The sequence below is a fragment of the Atta cephalotes genome (assembly GCF_000143395.1).
Source record: "Atta cephalotes unplaced genomic scaffold scaffold00039, whole genome shotgun sequence".
Taxonomy (NCBI): domain Eukaryota; kingdom Metazoa; phylum Arthropoda; class Insecta; order Hymenoptera; family Formicidae; genus Atta; species Atta cephalotes.
This window is the reverse complement of record NW_012130103.1, coordinates 2,302,516-2,325,658: the sequence shown is the minus strand read 5'-3', so window position 1 is coordinate 2,325,658 and position 23,143 is coordinate 2,302,516. Positions and strand designations below refer to the sequence as shown.

The following is a 23,143-nucleotide window of genomic DNA, read 5'->3' as shown; positions in this document are numbered from 1 at the left end:
TCATGAGTCGAACGATATTGCAGTCACTCACGCTAATAATAGCGAATGAATCGAATCGAAGAATGAATCAAATTAGAAGAATAGTAGGAATTATAGGTTGAATTGATTTAATGAACAAATCGAATGCTACACTTAAAACTCGCTCATTGAACCGATTCTATAGATTAACCTCGTTTAAGAGATAAAATGTGTAATTATACTGATGTTGCGATAATTATGCTGGATGCCAGGAAGTAATTAACGCTTGGAAGCGTAGTAGTTACGATACGTAATAATCTTTTATTGAGCGAAAGATTAGTTGAAACTCGAGAAAAGCTGATAGCCGAAAATGGAGCGTATAGCGGATATCGATATTGGAACTTTTTTTCACAATATAGAGTTCAGTTAATAGATAACGAGTAGATTAACAAGCTGTAAGCAGCTGCAGTCTATGAAATAGTTATCGACAGGATATGGTTTAACGTTACGATTCGATTTTTGATGATGTATAGTTATCAGTCAACCTTATTTTTTGTATTTACTCCTCACGTTGTTTGATTAGTTCACAAAGAGCACAATGATTAGGTACTTTTTATGGAAGCAAAGACCTGTGACATGAAATCTGCGATCTTCACGGCCACTGCACAGAGGGCGAAGATCATACAAATCTAAAAATCTTCCCGGCCATTTGGCCAGAATACGATGGTTCGAACTTCCGGTGCGCTTACCTGACCGACCGGAAGCGACGCCGTTCTCTCTATTTCACCCTTTGCGCTAGCGTGTCTCGTTTTATCGCGTTGCGCGAAATCAGCGATGCGTTTCGGAGAGTTTCGGTTCACGTATGCTGAACCATATAATTATTTACTACTTAAAGAATGCTTGGTTCCCATAAAGATTAACAAATATGTCGTTTAAAGTAGCATAGTAAAAAACGATAGACAATTTGTTTCTATTGTTAACAAGACAAAAAGTTCTTCTCTTTCTTTCTTTAATGAAATTTATCTTGAATAAATCAATAACAAAATAATCTCTCGATACTAATATCTTAATCATAATTATTACATAAATAATTAATCATATTACTCTCTCGATTTCTTAAAACGAAATACAAATAATCATAACAATAATAGAACCATAATTAAACTCCCTCTTAATATGATGTTATTTGTTTCACAGTTCAAAAGGAATATATACTCAAATACAAGAATTTTGAAGAGTTAGAATTGTTTAACTCTTATTAAGAAATAAATAAATAATGAGTTTTAGCTTTCGTGTTCTGCTTCAGTTGTACGCTATATTATGGATCGTATTATTTATATTATTGTTCTTAAATTAGCTTTTTTTATTCCCACTTTTTGTCAAATGAGAGAGAGAGAGAGAGGATCGTAGATTTGTTCAAACTAAACGACTGTAAGAGTTAGGGGCTCTGCTCAATAAAAGGAACAGAGAATAAGAATTTCAACCTATCAGAAATGTATTGTGAATACACAGTTTCTGATAGATTAAAATTCTTATTCTCTATTCCCTGTTCCTTTTATTGTGCGCAGCCCCTTATTCTTGCGAAATCGAAAATTACAAAGTAACAGAATCCTTCCGCCATCTAACGGCAGCTTCATAAAACATCTTTTCCATTAAAGGGATCCTAAAGTCATTTGTTTGACCGACTAAACACAATAACTTTTCAAAAATTAAAAAATTAATTAAGACAATTCACAGGCTCTTAATATTTAAAATACATAAATATTAATAATAAAAAAAAGGCGCAATGTAGTTGATATTAAGTGATATATAGCTCAATCTTTTTAATGAAAATGTTGTTTATTTACAAAAACAAATATTTTGCACTTGCAAGCTCTGATTGTCTCTAACAAGGATTTTCTACTAAAAGTTATTTCAAATTTTTGTTTTCATTTTTTTTTTATTGTCCAGGACAACCGTTCTTTATCTTAGAAATTGAAATTGCTATCCTAACTTTTAAAAAACTTTTAAAACCGCTTTTTACATACTATAATTACACACGATTTAACATTGTTCTCTTATCGACCCTGCCTAGGTAAATCAAACCGATAAGTTAGGGCTACTGCTAAGGCGACAGGACCACTATGTGTACACCGCTGATAACATGTCTCTGATTATCCCGATGAATGCGATCTACATTATCGACAGCAAAAAAAACATTCACCGATCAAGGTATCTATCAATGGAACATGGCATGAATTCTGATCGAAATTATTCCGTTTTCTCTGGAGAATAGAAATCTAGAGAATAATTGAATAATTTCGATTGGAATTCCATTCCGATTTGTTCCATGATGGATGCTCAGAAAGAGATATGATGTAAACACAATAAGAGAAAAAGAAAAGCGAGTTAAAAGAAGTGAACGTTTCTCACGACATTGTGGGATAGCATGTGACACGCAGATGATTAAAACTCGTATGTCGAAATCCGGATCGCAATTCCACCAGTGAGAAAAAAGCGAGAGGCTCGCAATATTCTTTAATTCTCATACGCGCAACTTCCTGCAGATGTAACTTTTTTTCTCTTTGCTTTGTTATTCACGATTTTTTTTCTCTTGTCTTTTCTTACGAATGTAAAAATTACTTGATTTCTTCGATCGAAAAAGAAAATCCGATTTAGCAATGTGACTGACTAAATTAAAGGGATGCTGCAGTTGTTCTGTTTTACCGATCAAATGTGACTTACGTACGGTTTGGAAACTTATAATTTACGAGACATCGACACATCAATATCGCATACAAATTTGTAAAATATTTTTTTTTTTAGAAATTAAACAAAAATTAAAAAATAACTTCCTAATCATCGATGTTACAAGGTCACTAATAATTAAAGAAATCTTAAAATAAAAAAACTTCAACAATATCAACCAAATTCTTTAATTTCGAACTAAAATTTCGATAATAGTGATATCTTTTAATTCAGTTCTTTATATTATCGCTCTGTTTTTCTCAAACGCGTATACATCTATCCTTATCTAATATATTGCATCATATTGCATCCCTATATTTTGCAAGATTTTACTGCTATATATAATATTACTCATTTTTATCACTCTATATCTTCATTTTTTATTTTTTATGAAATATAATTCTAAACAAGACTTTTCTTTTAAACTTTTAATCTTAGTTTCAATTGTACGATATTGTCAGTGTATTGTCTCTATATGACGAGGCTATCTTATTTTATACATGTAAACTGTAGAATTGTTTTAAGTAACATAACGATGTAAGTCACATAACGACGTGTCAAAAATAAGTGTATTTTTAATTTTTGTTTGTTTTTCGTACAAAGTTGATGTTTGTGCGTATTTTAATCGTGTATAAAAATTTTACAATTATGTAAAAATTCAAAGATATTTTAGAATTACGAAAGCGGTAATTCGCTTCATTTAAGGATCTTTCTTAATATGCAAATCTTAGATCGGTATTCATAGTTGGATCTTATATTTAAGACTATCTTAAGTACAGTCTTAAGATGTCATGAATCAATCAGAGAGTATTAGTATCTTAAGATATTACTTGAGACTAAGAAGGTCTTAAAATAAGAACAGACTATGAATACCCATAGTATTTTCAATTCTTTTAATTAATTTTGGAAATCTTATTGCTATTAATGTTCCGTTTCTCATTGATATTAAAACACTAGTATTTTTTTTTAGTTAATCATTCTTCCAGCATTTACGATTGAAAGAAGAGAACATGTCCTTTTTTCTGTATCATCCCGTAGAATTTGTTCTGCGGTGTCATTCTATCCCGTTCAATCAATTACCGAGAAACCGGCAACCCGACACGAAGATGAGCACGTCTCTTCTTTCTCTCGTTCACTCTCTCCACTTCCCTTTTTATTTATCACCATTTCAACTAAATAAAAAGGGACAAATATGTTCCTTGTGTCGTACTGATTTACATCTGCGACTGGTATAATGCCCATTCTAGTGAAGGAAAAGACATGATACGGGATCCAATGCGTAGTTCTGTCTGATTGCAGGAAATCCTGAGAAGAAATACGAAAATACATGCTATTTGAACCATAATAGATTTTACATAAAGTTTTGTAATTAAAATATTATCTTTGACTTATACTATGTTCACTATGTCAGTTGAAGCAATATTTTGCTTAAAACGAAAAATAATTATTTTTTTCAAAAAATTTCTTTGTGAAAAAAAGAACGCCATTGATGCATGATTGGACGATTCGTTTTAACTTTTTCTGTCCCTGTTCTGCAGACAGCCGTGACGGATCGCGTTGTTCATTCATTCTCAGTCTCTTCCCATCTCCTTTTTTTCGCATCGTTGTCCATTCATCTACGGCTCCTTATAGAGTGTGGACAATGTCATGCGACATTTACGCGCAAGAAAAAATTGAAAATAATCGAACGGATGATTTTAGAAAAAAGGCATTATTTTTTTTTTTACAAAAAAATTTTTTGAAAAAATAATTATTTTAAGCAAAATATTGCGAAAATAGTATAATATAGTTCAAAGCTAATACTTTAATTACAAAACTTTGTGTAAAATCTATTATGATCCAAATGTCTTCGTAGTATTTCTTTTCAGGATTTCTTTCTATGTTCCAATACAAGTAATAGTATCTTTAATATTTCTAAAAAAAGTAATAATATCAAAAAATAAGAGATTGAACCAATTAAAATCAAATTTATACACATTATATATAACTTAATCCAATCCAAATGTAGTTTTGTGTTGCCATTCTTGTTCCAATTCAAGTAATATTTTTTTATTTCAATTCAAATGTCAAAGATTTAATACAAAAAACTTAGCACTACTAGAATTTAAATGTAAAATATTCACAATCATGTTACATTAAGATATGTTAACTAGTAAGCAGCATCAAACTTTTTGCGTTAAATATTTTTAACGTTTGAGATGAAACAAAAAAAATATTACTATTTAGGTTGAAATAAAAATATTTTTGAAATTACGAAGATACGTATTACTTGTGTTCTCATTTTCTTGCCTTCAACTGATATATGCACTGGCATACACTTTTTTCATTTTTTTCATTTATCCTTTCGTCTCTTTCTTTAAAAGTTTGCAAAATAAATATTTATTCTTGTCTCTGTATCGTTTTCACAAAGTAATATAACGATTTATGTATGTATGGGATGATTACGTAGTAGATTAGGTATTAGATATGCTTGAAATATTGATTGCGATATTGGAACAGTTATCAATATTTCACAACGCTGGAAAACTAAATCGACCGTGAAAGCGTGCGACAAAAGTACAATGTCCTAAATTTGACTCAACTTTCATGAGACTTTCAACTCGTTAAATTATAATTAAATACGTGAAATTAGATAACGAGGGACCAGCAATTCCGTTCTTTTAGTACATACGGACACTGGTATGTAATGGTTAACTTAAGTAAATGTTACATTGGAGAAAGTCATCTTAAATGAAAATAAAAACAGTTGGTTCTTAAATGCATACTTTATATTTTTATAAATATATGAAGTTATTATAGTCGATCATTTTAAAGAAAGTCTTATTTCAAAAAGATAATTTTGGTTTTCCAGATGATTTATAAAAGCCCACATTTTTTTCTCTAAAACATTTCGATTTTCTTGACAATTTACAGCGTCATTTGCACACATATTTATGTACTTCAGTGCAAATACGAATCTTATAACATACCTGAGAGAAGTATGATGGCAAAACACAGCGTTGATCGTCGAGACGCGAACTTTGCACTCGCTCAAGTAACTCAAATAGATCCTGCGTCGTGCTCTGTAATAGATATTTCAAAATACATTTCCCTTTACTTCCCCTTCTGTTCTATTTCACAAAGCTACGTAATTAATTGTCGCAGATATATATCAATGGTCATATAACAGTATTAGCTCGTTCTTGGAAACATTCCACTAGTGTAGTCGACAAACTTACCTTGATTTTCTCCGGATTTGTGCCCGATATGTCTTGCTTATCATCTTCCACGGTGGTAGGTCGCCGCGATTCAGACTCGCAGTATACAGGCTGTTCCAGTTGCTGCCTCCTGAAAAACAAGTGAGTCATGAACTGTTAGTAGCGTTAGTTCTTTCCACAGTTCTTTCGTAAATGGAGCATCAAGATGTACAGACGCCAAAATTATTGTTATGGCGACTAGCCACGATGACTCGTCTCGGAGCAATCTTAACGTTCACGTCGGCTCATAATTTTCTATGTTTTGTACTAGATATCCTTATGTATAATGCGATAATAAGGCTGATGAATCTGACTTGTATTGATTTGTTGTTCATATTAATACAATTAATATTATTAAGAAAAGAGCATAAAAACATAAATATCATATCTTTATTTCTTCGTTTATAAAATTGTGTGTAAATTTAATTTTTAACATTAATATATATAAAATTATATATATATATTTTTATTTAATGTATTTTACAATTAATAATTATGTCGCGATTATCGCAAGCATACAAGGATGTAACACACAATATCCTGATTCCTTTCTCCCCCCCCCCCCCCTCTCTTGACGGCCAATAAAATTACGTGAATGTTATAAAAAAATGCACAATATAAAAAATATCTATATTATTACATGGACCAATAATAATTATCAATATTGTAATCGAAGAATATTTCCACTAATTTATGTTATTAACTTTTCGAAAATTTCCGAGCTGAGCTGCTTCCTGATCGAGCCCATTTCCTGAAGTACGTAAGGTTAAACATGTAGATGGAAAAATATCACGTTTTCCTTCGACGGAGCGGGAGATATTGGTTGTTTCGAGAACACGTTTTGCTCGATCCTATAAAGTAAAGTACATTACCGATCGTATATTAAGAAATAGGCGTATTAACATATTTCCGTGGAGGCGCATAATAACTTGCCCGAACATACGTTACACGATATTATTACAAAACAATTTCTTTTTTCTCTCTTTTTCCTCTCTATTTTATAACGATATTATTATGACGTTTAAAATAAGGTATTATATAGATTTCGATAGAAACTTAAACGTTCGATAAATAACAAAGATAGATAAAAGTGAAATATTATGAAGGACACATTTTGTGTACCTCTCTTTTTCTATACATATAGAGAATAACTAATACAGTAACACGGAAAGTGATTCTGATAAACTTAAAAATTGAGAGCTCTCGAATAACTTTTATTACTTTATTAAGTAATGCATATTCGGTGACGTCTCCCTAAGGCACTAGGCATCGATGGCCATTAAATATTATTGATGATTGCGTAATGGTAATGAGACTGGAAGGTATCATTTATTGCAATAAAAAAATTTAAACAAAATTTAAAAACAATCTGTTTTATTTTAATGTAACCTCATAGAAACTTTATAAAAAGCAACATTCAAAAACTGACGTCTAGAATTTCAAAGGAGATGTCGGACACAAGTTATTAACAAATGTTGTTCAGTGTAGCCAGATATTTCTAAATCTGTTACTATTTTCCAGAAATATTTTCTATATATCTCTTTGCCGATAATATTCCACATATAATAAGATAGATAAGAAGAACAATGCTCAATTTTTTTAAAATAGAAAAACGATGACATAATCGAGTCGACTATGATATAATCGAATAATAATGCTATTATATTAGCGACACTATGAACTTAATATATTGGAAGGACAAAGTTCGATTATATTAAGTAGATCGGTTCTATATTCCGAAATTTTATATTATATAGAAGAAAGTTCTATGTTATTAAAAAGTTTCCGAACGAAAGTTAACGAATGACTTTTCGAGAAAAAAAAAAGGTGCTGGATTCATCAGAAAATACCCCGCAGTTGAAAGGCAGCGTGCAATTTCGTGAAATACTTTGAAATATAAATTCTTACAAGAATAGGTCGAATCGAGCACCGAGTAAATACTTATTGGAATGCTCTTTTCTACATAACAATCAACTGATTGCAAGACGAGAATTTATATTAGAAACGTAGTTAGTTTCTTTTCTTTTCTGTTAATGTAAAAAAAAATTCAGAAATATAAAAGAAAACAATTTTGAACGAATTTTTTAACTAGTTTTCTCATTTAAATATTAATCTAATAGTTACAGAGAAAAATTTGTGATTGAAAATAAACGTTGTGTTCTGATTGAAAATAAACGAAGTAGTAGACTCCAATCATACCAATCACAATTCCGATCATCATTATTGGATATTTAATTATCTCAAATAGAATTATAACAGATTTAGCTATAAAATTCAGATTTGTTCATTGTTTAACAATAGACTTAATTATACAAATTTGAGTGATATTTTTTAGTTGATTCTACAAAATTTCTAATTATATTTTTATAATAGAAGTTTTCCGAGAGCAATCACGGCGGAGGTTAATGTCGCGGTTAATATTTAAATTCACATGGGGTAGAAAAATTTCAAGCCGGGGGGTGCAACGGGTGTAGTGCAGATAGACGGCTGCCTTGCAAGAATATTTTTAATATAATTAACATTTATATGTTAAATTAACACATATTTCATTCATCTTAGAATTTACGTTTTAAAATACATTATTGTTACTTGTTCACTTACTCTCATAAATTATTGATACTATAAGAAACGTTGAATACCAATTTGATATAAAATTTTTAAATAATATACATTACATAATGTTAAATTGACATTCGAATATATTAAAAAATTCAACACAAATTAACACAATTAACAAGAATATGAGAGAATCGTTTCCAACACAAATACATAATGTTTTTTATCGTTATCAGGATTCATTTGGATTTAATGTGAAGATTAATATGGATCGTTTGTGCAATCAGTAAAAAAGAGCGGCAGCGGGTCGTTCTATTACTTAGACGCATCAAGCTTTCATAAAACGACGCTGTTAAAAATGTTTACTTTCATTTTTGTATATTTTTTTTATTAAATAATGTTACGGATCTCCTGATTGTTTTATTAACGTTGTTTAATGATATTACTTGTTATAAATGACAAAAAATCATTTATACCTTAATAAAAGTAAAGAAAGTTTCATCAAGTAAGATTAACAGTAAGAGTTTTTCGAACTACACCACTGCGTTCATTCCAAATACTCGCTGACCAAAACGCAACGAGCGAAACCGAGACGCAATAAGCGAGATAGCAATTATCCAGGCTCTATGCCGCAAAGAAATAATCGCTTCGTATGATCGTATTTCTATTGCGCGCGGCAGAACTCGCCTCGCCAGAGGATCGAGAAGCGTACGAGAAAATCACGCACGTAAAGCGCGAATGGTTGGCTTTACGCCGCCGATTCCTCGGTCATTCTTTGAAATTCAAGGACAAGCGGCTTTACTCAGCAAAGAATTGTTGAGTAAATGAATAAAATGCATGAAACGATGTATGGCTATGTACAATCAATTAAAATATTCAATTAATCAATATTTGAGCCAATGATAATTAAGCGCGAGAAAAAAAGCAGAAAAACGATTTTTTTTTTACGGATATCTTCTTATTATAAATTTATAATAAAACGTAAATCCCTGGTAAAAATAAATATTATATTATATTAAAATATAAATTTTGTTTGTAAAACAGAGTATTAAAATTGTATGTGTAAAATTGTATTTTTGTTAATACAAAATATTATTTATTTGAATAAATTTTCAGCTTAATATTATATCGTTAATACTATATTTTTATAATTTTAAATAATCGCAATAATATCTTGATTTAATAATTTATTATTTTAAAGAAAATAATTATATATAATATATATAATAAATATTTACTTTATAGAAGAGAAACTCTATAAAGTAAATATTTATTATATATGAGAGGCTAACAATTAAAGATTAAAATATAAAGGTTAAAATATAAGTTAAAATTAAAGATTAAAACTAAATAACGTTTGAGGTGGGAATGATCATCAGGAAACATTATTCAAGTCGAATGTTCAAGTCTTAAATCATCTAGTTCCTAATGCGAGATGTCTTCTAAATGAAAATGAAGCTGGAACGAGCTGAATCGAAAACGAGCGGTTACATCTGGCGACAACAGCTGCGGACTTTTTCGGATCGCAATGATGACGACGTCTCGACGGTGACATCCTTTCCTTTAAGACTCATTGCGTTGTCCTCGCTCGACTCAAGAAAAAAAAAAAGAGAATGGAGATTGCAACATATAATTGCAGTCTGGTACTAAATAAATTTGTACACGAAGAAAATTTTTCATTTTTTACTACAAAATTTGCTACAAATCAATTTATGACGAATTCAATTGGAAGCACTAGTACGTATATTGAAGCCGTTATACTGATTTAATTTGACGTGAAATGCAAATATTTCGAATTAAAATAAAATATATATTTTATACTTAATATACTACAATAAAATATATTGAGTATTTCAGTATTTAATCGATTTTTACAAACATATCTTTACGTTATTTTGTGGACGATGGCTTTAATGTTCACCAGTACGCACTGAAGTGCGTCCAATCGAATTCGCTATTAATGTAAATAATATCAATTTAATGTATCTAAGCATCAATAGCAAAATAAATTTCAATACACACACACGCTAGATTGAACAATTGTAATTCATCAGTCAGCATTTTTTTCAATTAATGCTGATATTTATTTTCTCTCAATGGATAAGACAATCTCATTGCGAGTGCTATTTATTTATTTTGTTTGTATCATCTGTACATATCTGTCGATATGTACAGACGCGCCGTGTATTTCGCCGTGGCTGCCATTGTCCTTTTCTATTCCCAAGCCGATTATTACGCAAACGAGATCACCCGTTAACTGAGCGATTGAAATAATAATGAATAATTTCGCGGACATTTTTGTTTCGTTCTTATCTTTACACATCAGTATCATTCAAATGCATTTTCAGTATCAAAGTAATTTTCAATATGACGTAAACAATTTAGCAAAAAATTTATAATTCAGAATTATAAAGATCTCGAATTTTTCGGATAAAATTTAATTTTTTGCGAAAACGTTTTAAATTAAATAATTTCTGTATGGCGTGTAAAAATAGCGACAAATTTATAAGTGGCGTGTGTTTACAGCAAACGAAATAAAAAATTTTTTATATCATACAGAAGTCTGACGTCACACAGAAATTATTTAATTTCAAGCACACACACACACACACACACACACACACACACACACACACACACACACACACACACACACACACACATACACACACACACGAAACATTTCAGAAGCCAAAATTATCTTCAATTTCAACGTACTTTTCATTCAAAAAATTCGAGGTCTTTATGATCACACAAGCATTACGTTTGTAAAAAAAAATGGAAGAGTTAACGTCATTCAACGGATTCAACACGAAATTGTGCATGTTTCCCATAGGATCGTGTTTCTTCGTATCCCGTGGGTGCCATGGAATAATGGACGCGCCCAATTAAACGAGTTAATTTGATAAAACGCTTGAATGACGAGCTCCGAACCGAAAGCAACCGGACGCGCGTCGCAGGACGAACAAAGGAAAAATTAGCGCATGCCAGGATGAACGTTTTAATAATCACGTTCGTAATCTCATACACTCACGAAGATTACGCTCCAAGAGTTTCACTTGTCTGTAACATTTAATTAGAAAATCTTCTAAAAGCTTATTTTTAACTTCAAAAGGAATATACCGATAACTTTATCCGAAATGACGAGTATTTTTGTATAACAATAACAATCAATTAAATGTAATAAATAGAAGGGAGAACCGTAACATCGCATTTCTATTTTTATCATTATTATCTGAATGTAGGCCACGGATAAAAGTCGGAAACGTAATAAAAGCTCGCGTACAAGTAATAAGAGTGTAAAATCATATTCGTTTTCGTATCAAAATGCAAATACGAAACTAAGATTCTGAATTAAAAAATGTTAACGAGATGCACCGAGGCTTAAAGCATTTATTTCAGGTTTATGAAATTGACAGCAACCTCGAAGTCATGTATGACAGGCTGACGATGTCATGGAACTCTTTATCCGCATTCGGCCGTTCGGAGTGTCCTGACACGGCCAAAAAACGATTAATATTCCGTAGCCTCGCGCGTTTATGGAAAGCAAAACAAAAAAAAAATGCGAGCGATCAATGCAAGCGCGAGCCGAAGTGCACCCGCGAATGGAAAGTAACCGGACAAACGAGTTCCGTGGCAGATGCCGTGCCACTTGCGTGTTGCAAAATCAATTTTGCAATGCGCACACAGAGTGACAGACAATTCGAAATCCCGTAGAAAGCAATCAAAACTTCAATGAATTTTTATAATTAACTAAAAAAGTGTCAGCATATTACAAAAAAGATATAACAACGGATATTAAAATATTATTATTAATGTAAGTATAATTAAAATACTATCAAAATTAAAATTTTTTTCGTGAAACGCCTACAATATTTGTATAATATTTTAAAAAATTGCCTAACACAAGTCCCGTCAAAAAATCATATTTATTCAATCAATTATTTTACCATTTTATTAAATTTAAAAAATATAAGTTTTTTTTTATATAACTGAGAATCACCTGTCTTGTATATCTCAAAGAGCTGTATTTACGGATTTATCGCGAGATGTGCTATTATAGGCAAATAAAGTGATCCGGGAATTCGTGCGATCGCTGCGACTCGATTACTGCTCGATAAATTGTGTTCAGGCCCAAGCAAGAATTTTATCTCGTGAAAGTTATCGCACGACTGTCTTTATTTAGTATAGATACAACGGGTTTATCACTTTCGACAAAAATATGCAGCCGACTAGAATGTAGGCGTACAAAGAAACGCACGTACGTGATTTGACTTAGAATTCCGTCCGTATTCAATAAATTAACGATAAGACAATACAATGTTCTATCTTTTTCAATTCATTGATATATAATTGTGTAACTTAGACAAAAATTATATCGGTCTGTACCTCGATTGAAATTATATTTCAAGATTTATTGATACAGTTATTTGCATTGATTATATTTGTATTGTGCTATTTGTACTATTTAATTTTATATTATATTTCATAAGTTTATATATAAATAATAACTGTATTATATAGACATGTATAAATTAATTACATCATCGATTTTCCTTGGCCGATGATGTCGGTGCTAATAATGTAGTATATATGTCTTCGTCGATTGATCGACGTGTACATGTTTCTTATGCATTCCTCATGAATTCCGTTACGTAATACATCGGCCGTTCCACAGGTCAGAATCGATCTATCTGATCAATACAACGCTCTGATCCAGACACGCAGTAGATCTCGAAAGAATATCATCATCAGATGCAAGGATACCTTATTCATTGCGACTTGAGTTCTGACTCGGTCTTCTATATTTCACTTGGTGTATAAATGTTATATAAATGGTGTATAAAATTAACCATTGTTTGAAGATTTTGAATAATAACTTAAGTTAAATAAATAACTATATACAAGGTGGGCCATTTAAAATTTGGAATTTAATTTGGCTCTAAAAAAAAAACGCATGAATATTTTTCAAAGTTTATGGCTTTATTGGAAAGGTAGTACATTGTCATTTACCGAGGTCTTTATTCAAAATTCTTTTCAAAGAAGTGCGTGAAATGTTCAAGTTTTGAGAACGATAGCGAGTTGATGTTGATGGTTATTCAAGCACTCTCTGAGTAACAGCAGCAATTTTCGGTTGACCTTACTGGACGAGCACGTAAACGAGTTGCTTTATCCAATAAGGATCCAGTTTGCCGAATTCGTTTCACAAATTGATCCATAAACTGCGTTGAAGGCATTTCTTTTCTACCAAATTTTCCACGTAAATTTCTTACAGTTTGGGTTGAAGACTCACCACTTTGGAAGTAAGTTTTCAATATTTCCCAATTTTGTTCAAGCTATAGTGACATTTCGTAAATGTCAAACAAAAAACTAAATTTCTGATACGTCATCAAATGTTATTACGCCTTTCAAACTCAAAATAACCGGTAGTTGAAATTCCAAACACTAGATGGCTCACCCTGTATGTTTAAATATATACTTCGAAATTCAATTTTTTTATTTTATTTTAGTCTCATCTCTTGGGGCACGTGATCAGACCGCCGGGAGAAAAGTAAAAAAAATGAATGTTCCTCTTTTTTTTTCAACAGTCTCGTCCGTCCGGTTTCACACTTTTCACGATGCGGAAGGGGTCTCGGAGATTGACAGACAGATGTGTCCAGGAAGAGAGGTCCTCGCGCGCAGTTTGTCACGCATGAATATGTTAATACGCATCATACACACGCACACACACATATACGAGACTTCATTCGTATAGTCACTAATGATTGATGCGCGACCAAATTTTTTTCATCATTGTTTCTTATCTCCCCTGTCTAGTTCCAAATGGCTTTTCAGATCATCTTTTACTCCCTTGAAAAAATATCTCTTTTGTCTATTTTAACTTTCAAAGATTCTCCGTAAATACAATCTAATTTGTTATTGATATGGATATTCGTTCTTAATTTTATTTATTATTATTATTTATTATTTATTATTATTATTATTTATTATTATTATTTTAATTATTCGTTCTTAATTTATTCCTGCATTCATTTGACCCGTTTTTACGATTCTTTCGGGTCCACTTTCGAGGTCGAATGTGCAGCAAAGGGGTTGAACACGTGAGGGTATTCTTTTGTATAAGTGAGCAACTAGCTATAGAAATCCGATCTACGTGTACCTGTTTCTCGTGTAAATGCGATAGATAATCCGTCTGTCGTACAAGTACAACGTACGGTACTTTTAATGCGATTTATTTTTCAGAGTTGAAAAAATAAAAACGGTACATGAATAAAATAATAAAGTACGAAATTTATATACTGACATAGGCTAATCGCAATTAAAAATTTGCTGCTACAATCAAAAACTGATTGCTGCAGCCATATAAAAATATCAATCTTTTTTTTCAGTTTAAAAATGAATCAGTGTATTATTACTGAAAAACAGTAAATATTCACTGATAATTACATCAGTTATAAGTGTAGCACTGAAGATAATACACTGATTCACTTTTAGAGAGTAATAGTATTATTTTCTTTAAACTTTAAAGATTCTCTTAGATTCTTTCAACTTCAAAACATTCTCTCTCCCTTGCTTTATTAACGATGATTTCATCACGGCGGCATGAAAATTCGATGAATCGATAAATCGTTGGCGGCAGTGTATCAACGTTGACATTGTCGTTTGCCATGATTTATGATCTATCTATATTAGCGATACTGTTTTTTTTCTACTATCAAGATCAATTTTTGAACGTCCAGGTGATCGTTCGTTATCCCTCGATAAATAAATCAAGCAACGTGTGTGCCAGCAAATGCGGCTATAGAATATTCGCTACGCTGTGATAATCATTTGTCAATCAAGCGAGCACATTTCCAAAATAAATCGGAGGAGTAAATATTAATAATAGTTAAAAGAATTTCTAAGCAAATAAAACTCGAATAAAAATTTTCTCAATCATGACAACAGGATGTTTAGTCAAAATCTAAGATCATTCTAGAAAACGACCAATCTACGATCTGTGTCACACCCACATGCTAGACTTCAATGCAGCCTTACAGAATACTGGAAAATACACCCGGTCGTGTCGCAACGCAGAATTACCATAGTCCGGTCTTTTATATCTAGTGATATACGAGGCAAGAATCGAATAAGAAGAGAAACATATTCCGCCTAGCGCGACCATAATTCGAGACTTCCTTGTTTATTCGTATGGAGTTTCTGAAAATGCGGTTATTTTATTTATCTTTAGAAAATATACAGTGCAAAGAAAATAATTAAATAAGGATGAATACTGTCATTCGCGTGGCGTCATGTGTTTGGACAGAGTGCAAAGAGGCAAGAGGGAGAGAAAAATAATAAACAGACTCCCTCTCGTAATTTCGGGGGGTTCCAGGACTCGATTGCTCGAGGGGGTTGACGTCGAGACGTGATATATGCACGGTAGCATATGTCATGGCTATATGTACATGTTGACGCGTACCTCCGGTTTCTAATGTCGGAAAAATACGCTACACCCCGTAAATGCACGAGAGAGATGTCTCTCAGGGACGCAGCAATAACAGAAGAAATAAGAATCGATCAATATTCCGAATACGAATCATAATATTCTTGCATAAAATCACAGAAATGTAATACATTGTTGAAACATATAAATATTTTAAATATATCGTCAGATTAATAAATAGTTAATAAAGAAAGAGATTGAAAAATAATTAACTTAAAAGACACTTTAATTTCTGCGTAATGGCTCCATTTCGCTTCTAGATCCAAGGATTCTATCCATATCTAATGATACGGCAACTATAAATCCTTGCATTTGCATAGACCATATTTCTCCTCTCATTACCATTATTATAAGCACTTCGGCATTGTGCATCGGGCATAATGCCGCTAACCCCGCTGGCATTGCGCTAACATTTGCATCCCGACAAAGAGAGCATTCACGCCTCCTTTCTCTCCTTCTTGTCCTTCCTATCTCTCAATGGCACCCTCGAAATTCTACACTCGAGAGAACACTCGCTGCCGATTCATCGTGCTAAAGCGTCGCGGTGTAATGCATTATCGCCACCGTACATTCGAGGAAAATGCATTTATGTGTATATGTATTCCCTATACCAAATGATCAATCTGATAGTCAGAAAAATAGCACAAAAGGAAGAACTTCTTTAGTAAAGTTCTCATCTCGTGGAATACTCGGAATCAATTAACCAGTCCATTAAATCCACCTTAGATATGGTTCGCGATTGAATTCAGGATCGGAATCCTATTTATAATTTCATGAGCATCCTGTTTAAACCGAAATTCCATATATCGTTGTGTATTCTAACGTATATATATTCTAATGTATACAAGCATCTTAATTCTTCAAATCTTCGCTGTATTCTGATTGTGAGAGAAAAAAATAATTTTGGCAACTATAAATTAATAACTTTCAACTAATACTTGTAACTAATTTTAAAAAGTAATAAGAACTAAAGTAATACTGAATATTGTAAAAATATTATATACTATTATAAAAATATACCATTCAGTATTACTTTAATTCTTATTACTGTGTAAAACTAGTTGCAAGTATTTAAATTTTAAAATTGTTAATTTAAAAGCTGTTAAAACTATTTTTTTTTCTCTTAGTGTACATACAAAATTATAAAGAGATTTCTATCCTAAATTCTTTCGCTAATGAAGATGATGCTCTTCAATTGAACGTTTTAACAACAATATGAAGATGCTCGTCTATATATCTCATATTTCTATACTCAATTTGAGTTGAATCGCATGGACAATCGATCCTTACAGGCAACACTTCGATTCGCCGACGAAAACGTGACATGGAGATATGCAGGGATGCAAATTATACGAATGAACGAACGAGAATCGAATACAAATGCTCGTCAACGTCGTAAATACAAAATCGTACTGCGATTGTATGTGCGGTCGTGGCAATATATATAACGATATCATACTAGGTAGCTTTTCGAAGCAGATGACGTTGCCAATACTGAAGACTAGCGAGGACAGAATGTGCAACACGCGGTGTGGATTACCTATCTCTGGTTTCCATCAAGATATACGGGGAGTAAGCCTGGCAAAACGTTCTCGTATCCGTCACGTGCGTGAAAAGGGTCACTTCCCGGTCGAATTAACGTCAGATATAAGATTAATTGGCTTAGGTGAGACACAATTAGATAGACGATAACACGAGAACTAATTGGAGTCACGTGTCACGTAAATGAATTAATTCGTCTGTCGTTTATCGGATAAATATAGTTATCCGATTTTTAATTAGTTAAAATATAAAATATAAAAATTCAATATATAATAACGGTTCCTAAATAAATAAATTAAACAATATAATATAAGGCTAAGAACCAATTCAGATCTATCCTGAGTTGATTCTTAGCTCTATATTATATTGTTCAATTCATTTAAAATATATAAGTTCAGTAACAAAGGCTTTGAAGTAGCGCGGAAAACAGTGCACAGTAAAATTATATAAATTATATAAATTAATTTAAAATTATATAAATTATATTAATTATTTAATGCTCATTAGTCAGTGTTTATATAAAATGCACGTTTTGCTAAGTTCGAGTCATTCTAACGATCAAAAAACGGAATAATTGGATCTAATAAGTTATGTTGAATTATGTTATTCATCATCTTTTATTGTCATTTTGCGACAGTGAAGCGGAAACGAAGACATAATAGCAATTCTTGTTGCTATTATTGCACTCAAGTTAGTTCCTTGACCGAAATTACACAAATTTTTTATCGTCATACATTAAAATTATAACTGATTCAGTTATAGTTTTTACAATTTCAGTTATAGTTTTTAATGTGTAACGACAAAGAATTTTTAAAATTTTATTTGTGAACAATTTTACACTGATGGAGTTGAAGAATTTTATAATCCTTTCCATCCTGCATCACTGTGGCAAGATGAATAACAAACGATAATAATAGATGAACATAATTCAATATAATTCAATACCTTGTTAGGTATTATTTCGTTTTTTGATTGTTACGCTGAGAATGGCTCGAACTTTAGCCAAAACATTCGTTTTATGTAAACTGATGTTTTATATAAGCAATGAGCATTAAATAATTAATTTATATAATTTTAAACTACGCACCATTTTCCGCGCTGATTTAAAAGTTTTTTGTTATTAAACTCATATTTTGATTTCGAGAAATCCGTTAATTATTATTAACAAGTCAACAAAAACCTTAAACCGAAAAAGCTTTAAAGCCGGAGTAGTATAATTGTAATCTTTATGCACTATTCTATTTATTAATGATTGACAATAATTTCAAAGTACTTTCTATTCGATCCTTAACGTCGAAATTTTTATTCTTTATCATCCATTAATCTCAACATAATTATCACTTTTAATTAATTTCTTTTCACTTTATTCACGCGATAATAAATACAGGATTTCCGTACTCTCTCGACTTCTTCCTTCTTTAATTCTCCGGTATTCTCTAATTAGTTTTTCAGGCTAAGTTTGACTCGATGTAATTCACGCAAAACGATTCGCGTACATGCCTTTTGTGGTGGACGCCCGTGTCCACGCTCGGCCGATTTATTCAACGGTACGTCCATATGCCAATGGGATTAGAATTAGAGGTACTTACATGTCGCACGCGCCCACAATACACAGTGATATAATTCACTTTGAAGTCCGTTGACGTTTTAAGTGCGGCACAACCACATCGACACGCTCCGATTTCGATCGAAGACGCGCGCTGATTCATAATCGTATAATTTGCGGTCATTTACACTTTGCTTCCTATCCATATGGCGGATCATTATATCGCTCCGTTAAGCCCCGAAACCCCGTATGTTGATTCGTTAAACTCTGGAATGAATAATTTACCGGAATGTGAGTGGATACTTGACGAGGAAGTTAACTTTACATTTTATTGTCCCGAAATTATTAAAAAATTTTTGTACAAATTATTCGACGACAATAACAAAATGATTTTGTGATGAAGCTGAGATGTAAACTATTTATTTCGGAATAGGAATTAGATAATGGATAATTGCATAAAAATAATAACAATTAGGAACCTGCGAACGAACCTCGCTCAAATACCGTGCAAATAATGACGTTGAATGATATAAATATGTCGTCCATTTGCTTCTTCTTTTTTCCTCTCTTCGCCGGGTGGAGATTAAATGAGAGCGCGGTGATGCTATCGGCCGACGCACATCAGTAAAGCATCGCCGTGTAAGTTTCTCGTTCCCCACCGTTGCATCGCGGCCCTATAATATGTGCAGTGGTTGCATAAACGAAGCTATCATTATACTATCGCACGTATGCTTATTTCTACACAGTTTAGCCGGTAATTTCGAACTTTACGCGGTGCACGGATTTCTCATTGAAGTTGCGCATCGCAGTCTATCTCGATAAAAATCTTTCGGATTTAATAACCAACTATTCCGATAATTAAACTATGTATTCAATTAAATATGTTAACTTTTTCACGGTCCAAATCAAATTTACGAAAACTAGATAAAATCGTCATAAAATATTCCATTTTCGTTTTAGCATTTTATAAAATGGTATATCTTTCTAAGATAATTTCTAAAGATAATAATAAAAATACGCAGAAGAATTTTTTCTCCTCAGCAAGTTTTAAAATATATACTACGAATCTCTCTCTTCTGTATATTTTTCAGTAATTTAATCACGATTGCGCTTGTCGATTTTAATATACCTACTTTTGAGCGTAATATCTTAAAAATATATAAAAACGAAAAGTGTTCCGACAAAAATTGCGCTCGCATAAGCAAATTTTAATTGGGTAATTATTACTGATGTAAACTATATCGTAAATTAAAAAAAATATGAAAAAATAGCATTAAATAACATCAAATTAATATTGAAATCAATTGTGTATTATATATGTATAAATTAAACTCAGATCATTTAATATTTAAATTTAATTTATAACGTGTAAACAGTTTTGACAAACAGACTAACAACATTACTAAAATAATATAATAAAAATCACTCTACGTAAAGTACGTGGTTTTAATAATAATTAAACCATCCGTTAATTTACAGTAGCCATCGTGAAGAATAATCACGTAATAATATTTGAGATCTTTATAGCAATAAAACATTTAATAAAATAAACGTATTCAACAAATATCTATATATACTATCATTGAAAAGGATTTATTTACTGGTCACACAAAATACAAAATAAAAATTGATAAATGCGTTGTTGATGTTTGACTCTAATTGATATTTGACTTCAATATTGCAGTCATGAACAAATAACGGGTGGCGCAGCCGTTAGTCGTTCACGCGAGATAAAATACGAGTTCGAAAGCCACTCTCGGAACGAATTATCGGGTGGCAATAATCTCGAGGGTTGGTCCAGCCAAAATCCCGATGAATCGCATGCCCCTTCCCATCCCCTGTTCGTTCGTTACTCAGGCGTGTTTAAAAAGGTGTGATCAGTTCTCTTTTTCTGATCCATTACGTTATAAGTTCAAACTTGTTCACTCCATATGTCTATTGCGTATTTTCGGACCAAATTATAAATTATAAATCATTCAAGTTTTTTTTTTTTTAGGAAAGTCATCCAAATTGATGGAAGGAAAGTTATCTGTCTAGAAATATACATTTACTACATGCATATAAGACAAGTCATACACTGTTAAATTTATGTCAAATTTTAAGTTAAGTTTTTAATCATTTTTATAGGTCACAACTGTTTCTATTCTATCATTATTAACTGAAACAATTTAGTTCAAGAAAATGTTTTAACAATATAAAATAAAAATATATTAACAATATATAATAAATAATATTTTAACATTATTAAATACGAGTACGTTTTGAAACCGTAATATGAATATATAACAAATGAAAGTCTTAGATAAAAAATGAAAGTGTTAAATAGTTAAACTGAATAATCTTTAATGCTTAAATAATTTGGTGAAAATTTATATATCCAATCCTGCAAATTGCGCGCCGAATTTAATTTTCGATCTTGAAGTGCAATTACATTGCTTGTCAATTTAATTTGTGATTACTACTCTATTTCTGTTAAGATTGCGTTTCAAAATTAAAAGTTAAATTTAGCGCACGATTTACATTTACAGGATTGAATAGATATATATAAATTCACATCAAAATTATTTAACATTAAAGATCCACCTTGACTGTTTAAAATGTATTATATTTGATTCAAATTTAGTTATTTACTAAATGCATATATTAACATAGTTGTTTACTTCAAAGTTAACCATAGAAATGGATTGAATTTATATTTCGATACACATGGAATTAAAAATGATATTATATTTAACACAAGAGATTGAGTTGTTATTGCGCTTTTGATACTGTAAATTTATTTAATTTTAAATTAAATACTGTAAATTCGAAGATTTGTGAAAAGCGTTATTAATAAAAAATAATTTCTGTGGCGATTGTACAGCGTGAGAAATAGAATCTATTAAAAACTGAATGAATGTCTTAGTCAATAGTGAGCGTCAATAGTTTTTCTAGAAACTCTTATTAAATGTAAATAAGAATCTTTATTAAATATAAATAAAATCTCTAAATATACAGATATGGAACAAAAATTCATAGTAATTCAAACAATTGTAACTTTGTTAAAAATAAATAAAATTTAAGTTAAAAAAATTTTGAAGCTTAATATCTACTTTCAAAAGATCATCTTATGTCTCTTGAGTTTCTGTGTTTGGTAATTATTTTTATAGATATATAGTTTTCTGTTCCTGCACTAGACTAGATTAAAATTCTCTTTCTCGCTTTCGAGAAATATCAAACATACCTATTTCAATTTAAGGTCCAAAAGTGTACATTGGTTCAGCCACAGAAAATAGATCTATAGAAAACTACGAACTGAACAAAATGGAAAATATTTTTCTCACTTTGGGAGTTTGGCACGTGTTAAAAAAAATTTGCGAAAATTTTTAACTTTCGAACGTGAAAGCTTAAAGTTTTCACTAGAAAATCGGAAATAAATAAAAGGAGCATAAAATAAAAAGAATATTTTGACTTTGATCGTTTATAATCGTTAAAAGTTATCGTACCGCAATTAAAAAAAAAATATTCTTAAAGTTGTAACTTTGCTCTCGAATGGTATAACTGTTGATTTTCTTTTTAAACTTGTAGATATGATACAAATGAAGTAGCGCGAACTTTTGCTCAATGTTTCATAACTTTACTCGCCTAGCTTGTACATTCAACGATCGACTCAAGTACAATATCACATCGAGCTGGACAGCGGTCGGGACATAATTAAAGGGTAAGCAGAGGCAGCTAAAAAAAATACAGAGTACCCCTACGTGGAAGCGAGAAAAGCGTGGTCAAACCTCGTGCCCTACGTGGAAGAAAAGGCCCGTACATCTCGATGATGATCTCGAGAGGGGTGCGCATAACACGAGATGGATGACGCATGACTCACAAAGTGCCCACTGTCCCGCACACCCCTCCGATTACCATTGTGGCATACACATATATAATATACGTATGCCATTCGAACCGTCCCCCGACATAACCATTATGCTGGAGCTTCCACATGTGACGGAATTGCGGTTACGGCGTACGATTCCATTCAGATAGATTACGTGCTCGATAACGTCTGTTTGATGCAAACACATCTCTCTCTCTCTCTCTCTCTCTCTCTCTCTCCTCCTC

At 31.7% G+C, this 23,143-nt stretch overlaps 1 protein-coding gene across 1 annotated transcript in view; it reads right to left on the bottom strand.

Moving 5' to 3' along the window:
- LOC105622034 (rap1 GTPase-activating protein 1-like) overlaps positions 1-23,143 on the bottom strand; it is a 117,100-nt gene that overhangs the window by 41,535 nt on the left and 52,422 nt on the right. The window contains exons 2-3 of the mRNA XM_012203469.1: positions 5,904-6,012; positions 5,655-5,747 (exon numbers count right to left, since the gene is read on the bottom strand). Of these exons, the coding sequence (XP_012058859.1) occupies positions 5,655-5,747; positions 5,904-6,012 (202 nt within the window). The remainder of the gene's footprint in view (positions 1-5,654; positions 5,748-5,903; positions 6,013-23,143) is intronic.